Below are 20,838 nucleotides of genomic sequence, written 5' to 3'. Positions count from 1 at the left end.
CTGGTGGGACGCAAACAAGGGGACACAGGTGGAAACTGAGTACCCACATGAGTCACAGAGACGTTAGAAGGAACTCTTTCAGTGTCAGAGTAATTAACGGATGAAATGCATTAGGCAGTGATGTGGTGGAGGCTGACTCCATACACAGTTTTAAATGTAGATATGATAGAGCCCAGTAGGCTCAGGAATCTGTAGACCAGTTGATTAACAGTCGAGAGGCGGGACCAAAGAGCCAAAGCTCAACCCCCACAAGCACAAATAGGTGAGTACAAATAGATGAGTACATTATGATGTCACATGATAAGAGGTCATTTGTGTGTGACTTCATTTAAATTACAGTACTTCCTTAGATTCTCTCAGATATAACTGTACTTGCCACAGTCTTTCATTTTAGGTATGTTGAGTGAAGTCCCCCAATCAAGATGTTTTCAACTCCAAACTTATTCAATACGTGTATTGTAGTCTCCAATGTTTTGTGTTCTATTTTGTAAATTACATGTATCTGCATGTCTACCTAAAGTAGATGTCTCCGAACATATGTATTTACATGTCTCCGTAAAGTAGATACATGTACAGTATTTGCATGTCACCATAAAGTAGACACATGTATTTGCATGTCTTTGTAAAGTAGACACATGTATTTACATGTCTCCGTAAAGTAGATCAACCCGTTCTCGCACTTGCTTATAGTCAATATTGGCTTATTTAATAAGTGCATATGTGACATACTAATTGATTGTGAATATTTTAGTTTACCTTGAAAAGCTTCATAGAAAACACCAACCTCACCTAACCTTCTTAGTATGTTAAGATAAGCCTCTTATTGCTTCTTAATTACAATTATTACTTAACCTATACTGTTGATAGGTTAAGTAATAATTGTAAATAAGAAGCAATAAGATGCTTATCTTAACATACTAAGAAGGTTAGGTGAGGTCGGTGTTTTCTATGAAGCTTTTCAAGGTAAACTAAAATATTCACAATCAATTAGTATGTCACATATGCACTTATTAAATAAGCCAATATTGACTGTAAGCAAGTGCAAGAACAGGCTGAGTAGATACATGTACAGTATTTGCATGTCTCCATCACGTGGATACATGAACAGTATTTGCATGTCTCTGTAAAGTAGATACTGTACATGTATTTGCATATCTTCATAACATAAATACATGTACAGTATTTACATGTTTTCTTAACGTAAATACATGTATTTACATGTGTGTGTCCATAACGTAAATACATGTATTTACATGTGTGTCCCTAACGTCAATACATGTATTTACATGTGTGTCCCTAACGTCAATACATGTATTTACACGTCTCCCTAACGTAAATACACGTATTTACATGTTTCCCTAACGTAAATACATGCATTTACAGTACAGTATGTACAGGAAAAATGCTCCCACAAAACATTGCCGATACTGGTATTAAGAGTCTATAGATCCCTGACGGATATAAATAATATAAACCTGTATAACTGTCGATATACTCTCCAAAATCAGATGTTATATTCCCTACTCTGCTCTCCTCTCGTTATACTACTCGCTAATCTATCCCTATCTTACATATGGTATCTGTGCATGGGGTTCAACTACACCAAATTACCTCAAGCCCATCATTACCCAGCAAAAATCTGCTATCAGAACAATAACAAACTCTGTTTTCAGACAACACCCAGCCCCTCTTGTAACAACCTAGCTGGAGTTAGGAGGTTTTCCTTATTCAATGGATTGTATTGTAGGCGTATGAGCGCGTGCCTACACGCCAGCAGTATAACTGAGAGGAGGGCATTGACCTGTTTTGATATAACGTCTCCGTACCAGGGAAGAGATTATATAGTGTTGTCACGTATTTTTGTAAAGTTCCATCTTACATTTGTCCTTGTAGAGAATAGATTCTGTGTACTCCTTATTATATGTAAAAGGAAAAGTGAGGAGTTTTATGGAGTCATGTATCTGTCATCTGGTTCATTTAGTACATAGGGGATGGGGGGGGGCTTGACATTTTATGAGCAGGCAGCACTCTGACCTGAGGTCAGGTCGCTACTGAGGCAGACGGCCACCCACCTCACATCCCTCACCAAGAGTACCCTTAAAGTAATACTGCTATTTGTAAGTGTACTAATTAGTTCATTTTGAGAGTATTTTATATCTGGGGCTTAAATTAAGTTATTCACTAGTAAGGAAATACATAAAAGTTCTAATTAAGTTATGGTGGAGTCATAAGGTTTTCATGGAATGGATAATTATGTGATTTGGCAAGAGTGCAATGAATCATCCCAGATCAAGATGTTCTTCCCCCGGGCTGTAGATTACCACATGCTCCTTTGTTTATTATTATTACACTGTAATTCATTAATTCCGAGAAATTCATGTTAATGTCAGTACAGTACAGTAATTGATTGGCAAATGCAGTTTAATGCTGATAAATGTAAAGTTCTGAGGCTAGGTAATGATGATAGAGTTACAAGATACGAGCTAGATGGTGGTGAGATTGCAAAGTCATATTGCGAAAGGGATCTGGGAGTTATGATTAGTAAGAATTTAAAACCTAAGGATCAATGCATGAATGTTCGTAATAAGGCAAATAAGACACTGGGATTTATTAATCCCAGGTGCAACGAGAGCGAAGTCGCACTGTGTACCATGGACTACTTCATTGATTATTACTCACTTCCGAAGTACTGAGTACTCACCTAATTGTACTCACCTAATTGTGCTTGCGGGGGTTGAGCTCTGGCTCTTTGGTCCCGCCTCTCAACCGTCAATCAACTGGTGTACAGATTCCTGAGCCTATTGGGCTCTATCATATCTACATTTGAAACTGTGTATGGAGTCAGCCTCCACCACATCACTTCCTAATGCATTCCATTTACTAACTACTCTGACACTGAAAAAGTTCTTTCTAACGTCTCTGTGGCTCATTTGGGTACTCAGCTTCCACCTGTGTCCCCTTGTTCGCGTCCCACCAGTGTTGAATAGTTCATCCTTGTTTACCCGGTCGATTCCCCTGAGGATTTTGTAGGTTGTGATCATGTCCCCCCTTACTCTTCTGTCTTCCAGTGTCGTGAGGTGCATTTCCCGCAGCCTTTCCTCATAACTCATGCCTCTTAGTTCTGGGACTAGTCTAGTAGCATACCTTTGGACTTTTTCCAGCTTCGTCTTGTGCTTGACAAGGTACGGGCTCCATGCTGGGGCCGCATACTCCAGGATTGGTCTTACATATGTGGTGTACAAGATTCTGAATGATTCCTTACACAGGTTCCTGAACGCCGTTCTGATGTTAGCCAGCCTCGCATATGCCGCAGACGTTATTCTCTTTATGTGGGCTTCAGGAGACAGGTTTGGTGTGATATCAACTCCTAGATCTTTCTCTCTGTCTGTTTCATTAAGTACTTCATCTCCTATTCTGTATCCTGTGCCTGGCCTCCTGTTTCCACTGCCTAGTTTCATTACTTTGCATTTACTCGGGTTGAACTTCAACAGCCATTTGTTGGACCATTCACTCAGTCTATCCAGGTCATCTTGTAGCCTCCTACTATCATCCTCTGTTTCAATCCTCCTCATAATTTTTGCATCGTCGGCAAACATTGAGAGGAACGAATCTATACCCTCTGGGAGATCATTTACATATACCAGAAACAGTATAGGTCCAAGGACTGACCCCTGCGGGACTCCACTTGTGACGTCTCGCCAATCTGAGGCCTCACCCCTCACACAGACTCGTTGTCTCCTGTTGCTTAGGTATTCCTCTATCCACCGGAGTACCTTCCCTCTCACTCCAGCCTGCATCTCCAACTTTCGCACTAGCCTCTTGTGTGGTACTGTATCAAAGGCTTTCTGACAATCCAAAAATATGCAGTCTGCCCACCCTTCTCTTTCTTGCCTTATTTTTGTTGCATGGTCGTAGAATTCAAGTAACCCTGTGAGGCAGGACCTGCCATCCCTGAACCCATGTTGATGCTGTGTTACAAAGTTCCTTCGCTCCAGATGCTCCACTAGTTTTTTTCGCACAATCTTCTCCATCAGCTTGCATGGTATGCAGGTTAGGGACACTGGCCTGTAGTTCAGTGCCTCCTGTCTATCCCCTTTCTTGTATATCGGGACTACGTTAGCTGCTTTCCAAATATCTGGCAGTTCCCCTGTTGCCAGTGATTTGTTATACACTATGGAGAGTGGTAGGCTCAGTTCTCTTGCTCCTTCCTTTAGAACCCAAGGGGAGATTCCATCTGGGCCTATAGCCTTCATCACGTCCAACTCTAGTAAACACTTCCTTACTTCCCCACTGGTAATCTCAAACTCTTCCAGTGGTTCCTGGTTAGCTATTCCCTCACTTACCTCTGGAATTTCTCCTTGTTCTAAGGTGAAGACCTCCTGGAATTTCTTATTCAATTCCTCACACACTTCCTTGTCATTTGTAGTGAATCCTTCCGCCCCTATCCTTAATCTCATAACCTGTTCCTTTACTGTTGTTTTTCTCCTAATGTGGCTATGCAACAATTTAGGCTGAGTCTTTGCCTTGCTTGCGATGTCATTTTCGTATTGTCTTTCTGCCTCTCTTCTCATCCTGACATATTCATTCCTGGCATTCTGGTATCTTTCTCTGCTCTCCAGTGTCCTGTTATTCCTATAGTTTCTCCATGCCCTTTTACTTTGCTGCTTAGCTAGCCTACATCTTTGATTAAACCATGGGTTTCTCATCTTCATTTCTCTGTTTTCCTTTTGGACTGGGACAAACTTGTTTGCTGCGTCCTTGCACTTCTGCGTGATGTAATCCATCATATCTTGGGCCGTCTTTCCCCTGAGCTCTGTTTCCCATGCAATACCTGTTAGGAATTTTCTTATCCCCTCATAGTTTCCCTTTCGGTATGCTAACCTTTTGGTTTCGGTATCCCTCCTCGAGTTCAATAACCCTTCTTCAATCAAGTACTCAAACACCAGTACACTGTGGTCGCTCATTCCTACTGGGTCCTCAAAACCGATTTCTCTTATGTCGGAGTCGTTCAGAGTGAAGACTAGGTCGAGTCTCGCTGGTTCGTCATTGCCTCTCATCCTTGTGGGTTCTCCGACATGCTGCGTTAAAAAGTTGCTTGTCACCACCTCCAATAGTTTGGCTCTCCACGTATCCTCGCCTCCATGCGGTTCCTTGTTCTCCCAGTCAATCTTTCCGTGATTGAAGTCGCCCATGATGAGCAGGTGGGATCTATTTCTACAGGCAGCAGAGGCTGCCCTCTCAATTATAGTGTTAACTGCCTTGTTGTTGTTTTCATACTCTTGACTGGGTCTCCTGTCATTTGGTGGAGGGTTGTATATTACTGCTACTACTATTCTTGGTCCTCCCATTGTTATGGTGCCTGCTATGTAGTCTCTGAACTCCTCACAGCCCGGGATGGCCATCTTCTTAAAACTCCATTCCCTTCTCATGAGTAGGGCCACTCCGCCTCCTCCTCTACCTTCCCTCTCTTTCCTTATTACTGTATACTCCTGGGGAAACACGGCATTCGTTATGATTCCAGAGAGTTTTGTTTCAGTGAGTCCGATTACATCTGGGTTAACTTCTTGTGCTCTTTCCCTTAGTTCACTTGTCTTGCTTGTGATCCCATCTATGTTCGAGTACATCACCCTGAAACTGACTCTCTTCTGCTTCTTTTCTGGGGGGGACCTTTGGGATCTGGGGTGAGTGGGAGCTGGGGGGACCTGGCACGGGGGGATTGGTGGAGGAGGGAGGGCTTGGGGTGGTGGGGGAGAGGGGGAGGGTACAGGTGTAATACTGTAATACAGGTACAGGTGTTGAGTGTGTAATACAGTGTGTTACTGTGTAAATAGTGTGTGAAACTGTACATATTGTAATTTTAGTGAATCTTTAACAAGCAATATTGTGACAATAAACATTTATTGTGGACACATTACTGACACATGTATCACAGTTCCACGGAACATTATGAACGTTCTACTGTATACATATTGTAAAGGACACAAATATGCATCATATACAATAAAAAAAAACAAATAAAACCACATTGGAAATATATAGAACAAATAATTGAAAATATATTTGTGGCAACACCTGGTGCTTGAATGGCCTATGCGACCGTGTCTGGGCGTGTCACGCACGGGCGACCAGCCCCTGATGATGTCACAGCGCACCTTGTCCACGTCCCCCACATCCAAAGTAAGTGGAATTTCGTATGTATTTTTACATAGACATGTTCAGGGAAGAGAATTTATCATTTTACGAAGAAAAAAGAATATTTGGGGAACACTTGAGTTCATGCGCACAGGGGGAATTTCACAATAAACTCGGCGCATCACAGTGGTTAAGCTGCATTTAAAGTAATTCCATTCCCTCCTTTTTATTAACTGGGGATCCAGATTCTTGGTATTTCTACTGCTATTGACTGGTCCTTCTGTGCCATCAGAAGCTTAATTACATGGTTATTAAGGGAAGGTGATGGCAGTGCGAAGGTTCTATTATGTAAACTTGGTTATAATACAGGCTGTAGTACTTGTAAGTGGTGGTCGCAGTATTCTTGTACCTGTGGCACATGTTGGTCAAGCATCAAGTACAAGGGTGGCTGATGCTAAGGTTACAGTAAGAGAAACAGTGAACAACATAGCCGTTAACTAATGTCCACTTGAGACACAGAGTGCAGGGCTCATTTGGGTACGTTACGAATACGACTTTTGGGAAACGTTACATTCTCTTTAAATCCGTAAATATGTTAAACATACACTCACCCCACACACACATTCTCTTGTGCTATTTACATGTACAAAATCTTGTTTCTAAATGCAAATCCTGATCTGAAACTCTTCCTTGACATATGTAATAGACCCCATAATCTCCACACCAGAAGTAAATATATCTTTGATATCCCCAGAGTCAAACTTAATCTGTATAAACACTCTATGCAAATAAAGGGACCTAGTCAATGGAACTCATTTTCCTAACGAATTAAAAAGCTGTCCGACCTATGCCTTGTTCAAAAGTAAAACCAAAAATTACCCAATTTCATCCTCATAGTTTCCTACCTAGTGTTTCAAACTCACTGTATCTTGTGCTACCCAATCCCCCAATATGTGTGTCTAAGCCATACAACTTCACCAATGTAATCACTGCTATCGACTTATATCCTACAGGCTCACCATAGCCCGTGCTACTTGGAACCTGTTCCGAGTAGCTGAATCTATAACAACAACAACAACTTATATCATAGTTGTTATGTTGAACACACATTTTCCTACAATGTACCAATAACAGTGTTCAAATTATGCTACAATATACACTGTACCTATTAATAATCTTCAAATTTTTATACAATGTACGTATATATATTCTTCAAATTTTGCTATAATTTACCTATCTTGAGGTTATCTTGAGATGATTTCGGGGCTTTAGTGTCCCCGCAGCCCGGTCCTCGACCAGGCCTCCACCCCCAGGAAGCAGCCCGTGACAGCTGACTAACACCCAGGTACCTATTTTACTGCTAGGTAACAGGGGCATAGGGTGAAAGAAACTCTGCCCATTGTTTCTCGCCGGTGCCCGGGATCGAGCCCGGGACCACAGGATCACAAGTCCAGCGTGCTGTCCGCTCGGCCGACCGGCTCCCTTATAATAATCTGTTAGATTAAGGACCTGCCCGAAATGCTGTGCGTGTTAGTGGATTTGCAAGAATGTAAAAGCTGCAATGTTATGTTCTCTCATAACCCCAATGTAACTTCTTGTATATATAAATAAATAAATAAAAATACAATAAATGAAAGGCCAAGATATTTACCAGAGAAGGGTTTAAGGAAGAGTGCTAGATCTTTGATACACTTGACGGCCATGAAGTAGTTACGGGTATGTGATGTAGGCACTGGTGGAGGAGGGGGTAGGTCCCCCTCCTCCGCACTCGACCCAGCCCCCACCAGTGACAGTAACGCACCATTTACAGGAAGCTGGTCCAGCTCCAGCCTCATCACAGTCTGCAACACAAATATCAAATGTAACACAATTCACAAAACATGTGCAGCACAAAATATCAAGAGTGTTTACTGCAAAATACACACAATGATGAAAGCATACAAACATGGTGTTGAGGGACCTAAAATTTACCTTTAATTGGAACTTAAGATTCTTTTTAAAGGCTGTAAGGGATCTACTGATAATTCTTCTACATTTGAAGGGAAAGTAATACAAATTTTGAGCCTGTTATAGCTATCTCTTACATCAACATTTATTAATTATATTCTGCACAGTCCCTTGCACTCTAAGGAGTGTAGAAACCCAAGGTTTCAATTAGAGGGATTTTTAGGCATTCCATTAGCTTTCACATTTGGCTGAATTAATGCTAGCAGTGAATGTCATCAGCACACACAAGGCTGTTAGTGTACCTGTATATAGATATTACAATGCAGCCAGAACGTGCTGACAACAGTAGCATCGTTACACTGGCTTGGCCTATGATGTTGTGAAGTATAGTTGTGATATTTACATTATTTTCTCATCAAACACAAGCTCTACTGACATAATTACTACCTGTTTTGTAGCTTTTACTTTTAATCTATGCCTTCCTATCTTGTGCCAGCGCTGGCTCCAGGTGTTACTGTTAACACAGCTCAGTCTCTTATGTTACCTTCCTACCTTGTGCCAGCGCTGGCTCCAGGTGTTACTGTTAACACAGCTCAGTCTCTTATGTTACCTACCTACCTTGTGCCAGCGCTGGCTCCAGGTGTTACTGTTAACACAGCTCAGTCTCTTATGTTACCTACCTACCTTGTGCCATCGCTGGCTCCAGGTGTTACTGTTAACACAGCTCAGTCTCTTATGTTACCTACCTACCTTGTGCCAGCGCTGGCTCCAGGTGTTACTGTTAACACAGCTCAGTCTCTTATGTTACCTACCTACCTTGTGCCAGCGCTGGCTCCAGGTGTTACTGTTAACACAGCTCAGTCTCTTATGTTACCTACCTACCTTGTGCCAGCACTGGCTCCAGGTGTTACTGTTAACACAGCTCAGCCTTTTATCAAACCTTCTGCCTGGTGGTCTGGTTAACCAGGCTGCTAGATATTGCTCCTGGTTGATGGGGTTCTGGGTTCTGGTGACGAACCGGTCCAATCTGTTGGAAGAGGCGGAGCCGCGGGAAAACCTCCGGGTTCGGACACCGAGCAAGCAGCGCCTGAAACCATGGTTGGGATAGCCATCATGGGGTCAAGAGGGCAACTCTCCCCTGGTAAGTCTCCAAGCGAGTCAGGATGTTGAGCAACAGGGAAACCAGGGGAAAGAGGTACCCCCATCTCGACCGGATCTGCCGGAAGGCATCGACCCCGATGGCCTTGCAGTCGGGGAAGGGCGCCACATACTGGGGAAGGCGCTGAGACCTAGCCAATGCAAAGAGGTCCACCTCGGGGCATTCTAACGTCTGGCCAAACCAACTGAAGGAGGCGGCGTCGACTGTCAATTCTGTGGAGAGGGGAACGAAACGAGACAGGCCGTCGGCCAAGACGTTGAACACTCCCCCCCCCCCCCCCCCACGTGAACTGCCAGGAGAGCCAAACCCCGAGAACTCAGCAGACGAGTCACCTGAAGTGACCAGCACCAAAGAGCAAAGGACCGCATCGAATCCCCCCCCCCCCCAGTTCAGATAATGAACCACCAGGGAGCAGTCCAAAAATGGAGCCGGATCGTCGACCCTCAGGCAACTCGAAGCCTCCGAAGAGCAAGCCACACCGCCGTGAACTCCAGCACAGTGCTGTGGACTCGATGGAACGACGGACCCCACCGTCCCTGGCTGGTCTGGTGAGCACTGGTCACAAAGCCCCAGCCGAGAGATGATGCGTCCGTGAACATCGAGCGTGGGCTTGGGTAGGTGCCAAGGTACTGAACCCCGAAAAGCCCGAACAGGAAGCCGGTGATGCAGCAACCGACGCAAAACCCCCAGCCAAATGAGATCCAGAACCTCGCACAGAGCGAACACTGCGCCGACCAGACAAAGGCAGGTCCGAAGGAGCAGCCGAACCCGACACCAGTGCCCTACCACGACGAGAGGAACTCCAAGCCTTGGCACGACCCTTCCGGGAAAGCCCACCACGGGACCCCCGGAGAACCAGCAAGTCTGACATAGATTGGCAAGAAGCCGAAGCAGCCTGAATATACTGCGCAACGGCTGAAGCCTCAAACAGGAGAGGACAAAAGGGCGAAGACATCCAAGAAACAATGCCCAAGCAGATTCCACAGAGGGGGCAAGCACCACCTATCGACACGTGAGCCGGGAAGCACAAAACAGAGCAACCGCATCCCGCAAGATCGGCACGAAAAGCTTCAGCAAGGCCGAAGAGAGCTGCCGAAGACAAGGGAGCTGCCGAAGACAAAGCGCCAGAACCCGGAACAGCCCCAAGCGCCCTCACATCCTCCATGAGCCAGTCCGAAGACAGCTCTAGGAGGGAAAAGAAATGCAAGGCCAAAGCCAAAAGGCCTCGGGCGTGCAAGTCCTCAGCCACCTGCGCCGCCGAAAGGAAGGGAACCTGCATATGGAGCTAAATGACACCAACATCCCGGGGAAAAGCAGGAGCAAACAAGCACTCATTGAGGTGCTCAAGGTGGATCCCCCAGGAAAACCTCCAGCACCGTCGAAACCTCCCGCCACTCAAGCGCGCAAGAACGGCAGAAGGAGTGCCAGACTTCCAAGGTAAAGACAGGACAGTCCACCAGCCAGGAAGAATCCAGAAACCTTAGAACGGAGCCAGAAAGGGAACGAAGTGAAGGCTCAAACCTGAAAGCCAAGGGATCCACTGCCGAGGCATAATCCGGGTCATGCAGGAGGTTTGCCGCAAGGGCCGCCAGCACCGCAGCAGGTTGGATGCGATAAGCCGAAAACCTCCGGAAAAATGGAACCGAACCAGGGAAGGGGCAGACACCAAGTCCAATTCGTATGCAGAGGGGGAAGAGGGGGAAAGAGAACCCCACTCCTTGTAACAACAAGCCCCGCTCAGAGGGCAGAAAAACCCAGGCGGGGTCTAGTGGGGCCCAAGGCCCCCCAAGTGAGCCCCTCCCCAGCCCCAAGGTCCTCCTCTGCAGGACCCGGGGCCGTGTCCTCCCCCCCCCCCCAAGCACCAACCCCACCAGAGAAGGCCGGCGCAGCCGTAGAAGCCAGACAGAAGGGGGCCCACTGGTCAGACCCAGAGGCTTCAGCTGGGGGACTAGACTCGAATGTGTTCGTCGCCACACCGGAAAACGCATTCCCGAGGCAGCCCAAGTCTCAAGACCAACTAACCCCTGCCCCGATTCTGAAACCCTCAGACATTTCGGGGACGGAAGCAGGGGAGGGGGACCAGAACGAACAACAGGAGGGGTAGGACAAGGAGGTGCGGACTGAACCAGAGTCGAAGCAACCCCCACCCACAAGTCCAGGTCCCTATAAGCAAAACGGGGCAGCCGCGGGGCATCCGGGTGAGCAACCAACCGAGCACGTTGCAACAAACGAAACCTAGAATGCAACACCTGTGCAGCCTGTACCCGAAGATGATCATCTGCAGATTGGGTAAATTGAATCACCAGCAAGCAGCAAAACTCACAGGACTTCGGGTCGAAAGTGTCACCGACCTAACAGGCTGCATGACAGTGGCAAAAACAGTGAGGGTTGCCCTGAGACAAGGGGACCGAACAACCCTCAAACTCACAAGCAAGGGGGAAGGGGGGGGGGGGAACTCCGGGGTTGCATACATCGGATCCACGCGTCCCCTACGGGATTCCCAGGGCCCTGAGCATTTACTATAAGAGGACTCGCGCTCAGGTAAACCCAGGCAGGGTACTGCTAACCGGCGCCCAAAACCACCAAACAAACTGTCTACAGCTGAACCCCAGGGACGTGTACACAAGGACCTAACAGGGGGCACCACCAAGTATCAGGATGAGGCCAAACATCTGTTCCCCAAGGAACAGAGCCGGCTGCTGTGATAGATGACAACAAGCTGCGCAGCACCCTGCGCCCCTTACCAGTGTAAAACTGCCTCTTACCCTAAGGCAAACGAAGGAGACAAAACACCTAAGTACCCAAAGGGTGGCCGAAAAACCGAGCAGTTAAACGGACCCACAGAGGCAGATCCCGAGGAACTTGTGGAAGGTAATCCCAAGCACCAAGGGCAGTACTTACAGGTCACCTAGGGAAGGGAACCCCTTGGTGCATGCAGCCCGAGTACTGAAGACACACTCCTGGCTCTCGCACCCCTGGAGAACAGCCGCCACACACAAGGCACAGCGCCGCAAAAAGTCTGGAACCAGAGCACACAACCGAGCCGCTAGTATCAGCCTCAAGAACTGGGGTGTGGATCACCAGCACAGGAGATCTGGGGCTCCCCCTTCCCCCTCCCGGGGAGGGGGGAGCTGCGCAGACGGCGACGCGGTGACGTCACACTACAGGTAGTTTGCTAGTTTTTGTTTGGGAAGTTCTATCCACTAGTTCGGCTTTTGGTTGCAATTTTCACCAGAATAGGGGATTGTTTTGGGATGCTTACCTTTCTGGGTGCCTGATCCTGTCGATGGCAGACATAGAATGCTTCCAACCACACGGGGGTTTCTATAGGCTATTGCTCCCCTTGTCTCTCTAGAGGGGCAAGGTTCTGGCTCGTGGTCCCCGGTAGGCCCAAAGAACTCCATACATATGACAGATGCCAAAGTCTGACATTAGCATATCAGCCTAGTAAGCTCCAGGGAGCCATAGGGGCTCCCCCCAAAAAAGACGAACGTTTTGTTTATAAGGACATTAGGTTCTATTAACTGGAAATGAAGGATAATGCAGTAATAAAGAGATACAAGCACTTGTCCGACGCTCAAAGAACAATAGTAGTAAGAAGTGTCCACAAAGTACAAATGCAGCTGGTGCATTTATAGCATTGCTGAGTAATATATAATAACACAAATAATAATGAATAAGTATGTTATTATGCCCTATTTTGTTATATATCATATAAATACATTGCTGAATGTTAATATCTGTTACTTTCATCAATGTCCATTTTTTTTTTTTTTACATATTTAGATTTTTTTTAAATTGTTTATTATAAGATTTTGTTTTAACCTTTACATCCTGGAGTGCATACCCGTCCCTCACTATGTGAAGATATAATTAAATTGCTCAACAAATAAATCAGTCACAACTCACACAACTTGGAACTTTGAATTGTTTTTGCTGATTTTTTCAGAGATTTCAAACTCTATTTTCTTTGTCTCTTTAGGTTGTTTTGATGATTAGGGACCATATTAGGGCTTTTTCACTTTTATAAACTATACCAAAAATATATCCCCCTAAATCATTAAATTTATTTTAATTATCCCTATATTTTTTGGGGGGTGGTTATTTTTTCTTGACTTCATTTCAACACATATTGACCTACAACTTTCACATATTCAAGTATGAATGCCAAGCAATGGTTATTAAAACATACAAGTAAATTAACGGATTCGCAGTGCCTGTATTCACTATCAATAACTTCAACTTCAATTATCGAGCTTCAAATTTGAGTGGCTTCAAAAATTCCAGTTTCTGGCCGATTCTTACCATTTTGACATTGTGTGCTCAGCTGTCTGGTCTACAATCCCTTGAGAAAGTATTTTTCATAAACCCTAAACGTTTGAGGTTATATAAAAAAAAATTCTAAATTTGCCGCTTATTTCAAATGCCATGTTGACAATTTTTCTGGGGGGAGCCCCTACGGCCCCCAGGAGCTTACTTGGCTGATATGCTAATGTCAGACTTTGGCATCAGTCATGTGTATGGAGTTCTTTGGGTGTACCGGGGACCATGAGCCAGAACCTGGCCCCCTCGCAGACAGGCAGGCAGGCAAGGGGAGGAATGGCCCCTAGACAGGCAAGGGGAGCAATGGCCTATAGACACCCCCGTGTGGTTGGAAGCATTCTATGTCTGCCATCGACAGGGTCAGGCACCCAGAAAGATAAGTGTCCCAAAACAAACCCCTATTCTGATGAAAATTGCAACCAAAAGTCGAATGAGTGAATAGAACTCCCCAAACAAAAACTAGCAAACTAATATGACGTCACCCGTCGCCGCGCTGCCGTCTGCGCAGCTCACCCCTCCCTGGCAGGGGGAAGGGGGAGCCCCAGACCTCCCACGCCAGCGATCCACACCCCAGTTCTTCGGCTGATGCTAAAGGCTGAGGTCATGTGCTCTAGCTCCGGCGGTTGTTTCAGCACAGTACCTAGTGTGTGGTGACTGTCTTCTAGGTGCTGCGTGAGCCGGGAGTGATTCTCCAGTACTCGGGCTGCATGCACCTAGAGTTACCTTCCCTAGGTGCCCTGTAAGTACTGCCCTTGGGGCTTCGGGCATCCTTCCACAAGTCCCTTGGGTTCTGTCCCTGCTAGGCCATTTACTGTTTGGTTTTCGGTCGCCCTTTGTGTGCTAGGGTGTTCTGTCTCCCTTATTCGCCTTAGAGTAAAGGGCAGTTTGCACTGGTGAGGCACAGGGTACTGCGCAGCTTGTTTTCACCAATCATAGCGGCCGGCTCTGTTCCACCTGGGTACGTTGTCCTCTTGTGGGGTTTTCTTTTTTCTTTTTCTTTAAGTTTTCACTATAATATATGGTGAGTCAATGATTACCTTCCCAAAGCAAAATTCCTTTTGCCATTCAACTACAGCCAGTTGAATACAATTCAACTGAATTCAGTTGAATTCAACTACAATTCAATCCAGCTACAGAACATACTATGTAGCATATAAATCAATTCAGGGCAATGAACAAAGTACCAGCATGTATTAAAGGGTTTATAACAGGTTTTATATTTAATTATATACTGATTGACAATAATATGGCTGAAACAGCCAACCCAAGTCATGGACATCAACACTTAGCTCCATCATCGACTCTTTATCAAGTCTCGACAATTTTATGATACAAATTCTCAAGGATCTGAGAGCGGTCAGAACTCACCTAGTCAAGGTGGCACTGGTTCAAGAACAGTCATAACTCACCTGGTCATAAGGGCATTGGTTGCGCTGCAGCTTGGCCAAGCAAGCACGGCAGACGGTGTGTCCACATCCCAAACTGATTGGCCCACGCTGACCACTGTCAAACTCATGGCAGCAAATGGGACATGACAGGAACTCGGTCCACTGAGGGGCCTGGATCGGCATACTCCCAGGCTCATGCTACAATATCCTGCAAGACATCGAATAATTAAGCATATAATAATAATAATTTATAATAATAATCATTTTGTATTCACAAGAAGGTACAATGGGTTGGTGTGATTACATATGATTGGTATGTTGACTAAACCACACAATAGAAGATGAAAAGACGATGATGCTTCGGTCTGTCCTGGACCATCATCAAGTCGATTGTGGTCCAGGACAGACCGAAACGTTGTCGTCTCTTCATCTTCTGGTGTGTGGTTTTGTCAACATATCTTCAGTCACGTTATTGAGACTCATTGTCAGCATAAGATTGGTATTTTTACATTCTTGCAAAGCCAGTAACACCCGTAGCATTTCGGGAAGAAACGCTATGTGTGTAAGTACATAAACAGTAGTACTGTATATATAGTATACTATACTATACTATATTATATATATATATATATATATATATATATATATATATATATATATATATATATATATATATATATATATATATATATATATATATATATATATATACATACATACATACATACATACATACATACATACATACATACATACATACACACACACACACATATACATACATACACAGTGGTACCTCGGAATACGAGTAATTACCTAAGTGTAATTACCTAAGTGTAGTTACAGGATGAGAGCTACGCTCGTGGTGTCCCGTCTTCCCAGCACTCTTTGTCATATAACGCTTTGAAATTACTGACGGTCTTGGCCTCCACCACCTTCTCACTTAACTTGTTCCAACCGTCTACCACTCTATTTGCGAAGGTGAATTTTCTTATATTTCTTCGGCATCTGTGTTTAGCTAGTTTAAATCTATGACCTCTTGTTCTTGAAGTTCCAGGTCTCAGGAAGTCTTCCCTGTCGATTTTGTCAATTCCTGTTACTATTTTGTATGTAGTGATCATATCACCTCTTTTTCTTCTGTCTTCTAGTTTTGGCATATTTAATGCTTCTAACCTCTCCTCGTAGCTCTTGCCCTTCAGTTCTGGGAGCCACTTAGTAGCATGTCTTTGCACCTTTTCCAGTTTGTTGATGTGCTTCTTAAGATATGGGCACCACACAACAGCTGCATATTCTAGCTTTGGCCTAACAAAAGTCATGAACAATTTCTTTAGTATATCACCATCCATGTATTTAAATGCAATTCTGAAGTTAGAAAGCATAGCATAGGCTCCTTGCACAATATTCTTTATGTGGTCCTCAGGTGATAGTTTTCTATCTAGAACCACTCCTAGATCTCTTTCTTTATCAGAATTCTTTAAAGATTTCTCACATAATATATAGGTTGTGTGGGGTCTATGTTCTCCTATTCCACATTCCATAACATGACATTTATTAACATTAAATTCCATTTGCCAAGTGGTGCTCCATATACTTATTTTGTCCAGGTCTTTTTGAAGGGCATGACAGTCATCTAAATTTCTTATCCTTCCTATTATCTTAGCATCATCAGCAAACATGTTCATATAATTCTGTATATCAACTGGTAGATCATTTATGTACACAATAAACATCACTGGTGCAAGAACTGAACCCTGTGGTACTCCACTTGTGACATTTCTCCATTCTGATACATTGCCTCTGATTACTGCCCTCATTTTTCTATCAGTCAGAAAATTTTTCATCCATGATAGAAGCTTACCTGTCACCCCTCCAATATTTTCCAGTTTCCAGAACAACCTCTTATGTGGAACTCTGTCGAAAGCCTTTTTTAGGTCCAGATAGATGCAGTCAACCCAACCATCTCTTTCCTGTAATATCTCTGTGGCTCGATCATAGAAACTGAGTAAATTCGATACACAGGATCTTCCAGATCGAAAACCATACTGTCTGTCTGATATTATATCATTTCTCTCTAGGTGTTCTACCCATTTAGTTTTGATTAGTTTTTCCAATACTTTCACTATTACACTTGTCAATGATACAGGTCTATAATTGAGGGGGTCTTCCCTGCTGCCACTTTTGTAGATTGGAACTATGTTAGCCTGTTTCCACCCGTCTGCTACGATTCCTGTACACAGGGATGCCTGAAAGATCAGGTGAAGTGGAATGCTGAGCTCAGATGCACATTCTCTCAGAACCCATGGTGAAACGCCATCTGGGCCAGCTGCTTTGTTCTTACCGAGCTCCTTGAGCATTTTTTCCACTTCGTCTCTAGACACCTCTATGTGTTCTATGTTGTTCTCTGGAATTCTTATTGTATCTGGTTCCCTAAAGATTTCATTTTGTACAAACACACTTTGGAACTTTTTGTTTAGTGTTTCACACATTTCCTTTTCATCTTCCGTGAATCTATTTCCCATTTTCAACCTCTGAATATTATCCTTTACCTGCAATTTGTTGTTTATGAATTTATAGAATAGACCTGGTTCTGTTTTACATTTGTCCACAATCCCTTTTTCAAAATTTCTTTCTGCCTCTCTCCTCACTGCCGTGTAGTTGTTTCTCGCATCTTTGTATCGCTGGTATGTTTGGGGGTTCGGCCTCTTCCTGTATTGATTCCATTTTTGTGTCTTTCGGTCTCTAGCCCTCTCGCAATTTCTATTGAACCAATCCTGTTTCCTAGTTCTGCATCTCTGTTTTGGTATAAATTTTTTTGTGCCTTTATCATATATTTCACAAAACTTGCCATACATCTCATTCACTTCCTTGCCTAGCATCAAGTCTGTCCAATTATACTCACTAAAAAAATTTCTAAGGTCACCATAATGTCCTCTCCTGAAGTCTGGTTTTTCAACTGCTTCAACCTCCTTATTTTCTTCCAGCTTATAACGCATTGCATACTTTATTCCCAAAAAGACATGGTCACTTTTACCCAAGGGAGGAAGGTACTGAATGTCAAATATCTCTTCCTCCTTCCTGGTAAATATCAAATCTAGCATGGAGGGAACGTCCCCTTCCCTCATCCTCGTAGCTTGTTTAACATGTTGATACAAGAATGTTTCCAGGATGAGGTCTACAAATTTACAGGTCCAAAAATCTTCTGTTTTAGCTTCATATGCTTCCCAGTCTATGGATTTCAAGTTGAAGTCACCGACTATCAACAGTCGTGATCTATCGTTATCCGCTCTCGCTATAATCTCTCTCATTATTGTTATAAGACCTTCACGTTTACTATCTAGCTCCTCCTTTGACCATGTGCTGCTTGGCGGTGGACTATATGCATTTATCATCATTAGTTTATCATCCTCATAGCAGATCTCTAGTGCTATTATGTCAACTTCTTGTGGATTGGCAGTCATTATTTCCTTCACCTTTAGGTGTTCTTTTACCAGCACAGCAACGCCACCGCCTTTCCTAATTTTTCTGTCCCGTCTCCAAATTGAGTAGCCCCTTGGGAATATGACCTCATTTAAAATTACATCTTCAAGTTTTGTCTCCGTGAGTGCAACAATGTCTGGTGTCTGCAGCTGTATTACATCACTTAACTCCAGTATCTTCGATCTCACTCCATCTATGTTGGTGTATGCAATCTTCAGGAACTTGTTCCCCCTCTCCTTATTCTTCACTCCCCCTCTCTCTATTGATTTTGTTGGTTTGCCTTTATGTACCACTTTACTGGTTTGCCTACCCCTATCACTTTGTAGAAAAAAGAATTTATTTCTTCTTCATTCCTGCTCTCATTTAAATGTTTTGCCTCGGCGAGGTTCAGTTTCAGCTTCTCTCTATCTTCTTTTGAAAGATCTCGTCTTAACGACCACCCTTTCCCATCCTCATCCCTTTGCAATTTTCTAGCATTCCTTAGTACTTCTTCCATCTGTTTGGCACCGTTTAGGGTGATCCTCAAAGGTCGATCTTTCCCTTTTACGTACCTGCCTATTCTCCTGTAGTCGCACACATTCTCTCTGTTTGTAAGACCTTCCACGAGGCCAACAATTTTATCTACTACTTTAGCTTCTTCTACAGCTCTTTCTGACCTAGATGTTATCGCCTTTTCTTTGCAGCCAAAAATGATCAGGGACTTACTCCGATCAACTGTGTTTTGCACCAACTTCGGGTTAGATGCCAATTCTTTCCTCACTTCTAGCCTAATGTTTGTTTTATCTTGGTTGCTGCAGTGTTTGACTTCCTTTACTGCTTCTTCTATTTTTTCCTTCTCCTTGGCCACTTGTGCATAAGTGAGTTGCATATCTTTCTTGCACTGTTCTATTCCCTGTGTAACTTCCTCCATCTGTGCTGACAAAAGCTGTTTCTCCTGTTGAATTTCCTTGCCTAACCTATTGTAGTCATTTATGTTTAAATTTACTTTAACTTCTTCCAAAGCTATTTTTAAGAGTTTATTTTCTTCTTCCATGGCTTTGCAATTTGTTTCCAATTGATTCTTATCCTTGCGCAAGTCTTTCACTAAACCCTCAAGACATAAAACTTTGCTATTCAAATGGTCATTACTTTCTTTCAATTTACTAATTATTTCTACATGAGAGTTCACTATAGTATCTAAATTTACCAACTTGTTATGTAGACTACTAATATCAATGCTTTCTTCATTGAATCCCTCAAAATCAAGCTCTGTTTTGTTTTTCCCCTTGCCAGTGGCCATCTTGAATGTTCTTCTCTGCACTGTAAACACTAGGGCAACTTTTTCTCATCCGATTTTTCACTTCCCTTAGCACTTTCCTGTTATCTCACCTATTTTTCAAGAGCACTATACCTTTATGTTCTCTGGGACACCACTCACTACCATCAACCTGTACTACAATACTTAGGATTGTTGAAATATGCTGAAGCTCCTCTGCTGCAAGTGTTGACCCTAGGGGTGTCACCTTTTTCGAGTGTCCCTGTATACGAGTTTTTCGGAATACGAGCAGGATTTGCTTGGAAAATTTACATCGGAATACGAGCGTTGCCTCGGAAGACAAGGGTGTTGATACGCGTACAGGCCAAATAGCGCGTGGTGGCATGACGATTGTGCCTCAGTTCACCAATGCCTCGCACCCAGTGACTATCCAGCCTGAATTCTTCACAAGGATTTACAGTTTTTTTGTCAGATTTTTGGCCATTTGAGCATAAAGGTTGTTATTATATATATATCTCGCCACAGGTCCCAAGAAAGCCAATGGCAAGGTTCAACCTAAGAAAATAATTTTGAGTAGAGGCAGTAGAGGATGTCCCTTCTTCATTAAGAAAATGTGTGAAGTATGGGAAGAACTGCAAAGTTTTGTTGAAAAAACTCACCCAGATAAAGCTGTAGCAGGCCGTTGCATTGACCTTTTAAATGATAATGTGATGTCTTACTACAGACAAGTGTTAAAATGTAGGGAAAAACAAGTGTCTTCAGATAGATTCTTAATAAGACAAGCAAGTCCTAGTGGTATGCAGGCAAAACGTGCCAGAGAGTGCATACCAGTGAAGTCCTCATTGCCTGATGTTATAATGGAAGGGAACTCCCCTTCCAAACAGTAACACCTCTCCTCCTTCCCCCCTCCTCACCATCTTCCATACGCCTACAGCAGTCATCAGCAAGGGTAAGTAATAACTTGAACATACTTTTAAAGTGTAGATTTAGATGAATTAGGTATAAAATTTAGTTTGAAGTGAGGTTTTTGGGTAGTCAGAAACAGATTAATTCAATTCCCATTATTTCTTACGGGGAAATTAGCTTCGGTTTACGAGTTTTCGGATTACGACCTGTCTCCTGGAACGGATTAAATTCTTAAACTGTGGTACCCCTGT

At 43.8% G+C, this 20,838-nt stretch overlaps 1 protein-coding gene across 2 annotated transcripts in view; it reads right to left on the bottom strand.

Moving 5' to 3' along the window:
* The window catches only part of LOC123770912 (roquin-1), a 121,875-nt gene that overhangs the window by 93,218 nt on the left and 7,819 nt on the right, over window positions 1-20,838 (bottom strand). For both annotated transcript variants that reach the window (XM_045763092.2, XM_069324545.1), the window contains exons 2-3: window positions 14,971-15,157; window positions 7,784-7,973 (exon numbers count right to left, since the gene is read on the bottom strand). In XM_045763092.2, the coding sequence (XP_045619048.1) occupies window positions 7,784-7,973; window positions 14,971-15,132 (352 nt within the window). In that variant the 5' untranslated portion in view covers window positions 15,133-15,157. The remainder of the gene's footprint in view (window positions 1-7,783; window positions 7,974-14,970; window positions 15,158-20,838) is intronic.

This window comes from Procambarus clarkii, chromosome 14, assembly GCF_040958095.1.
Source record: "Procambarus clarkii isolate CNS0578487 chromosome 14, FALCON_Pclarkii_2.0, whole genome shotgun sequence".
In the NCBI taxonomy this organism is placed as follows: domain Eukaryota; kingdom Metazoa; phylum Arthropoda; class Malacostraca; order Decapoda; family Cambaridae; genus Procambarus; species Procambarus clarkii.
This window is presented reverse-complemented; position numbering and strand designations above follow the sequence as displayed.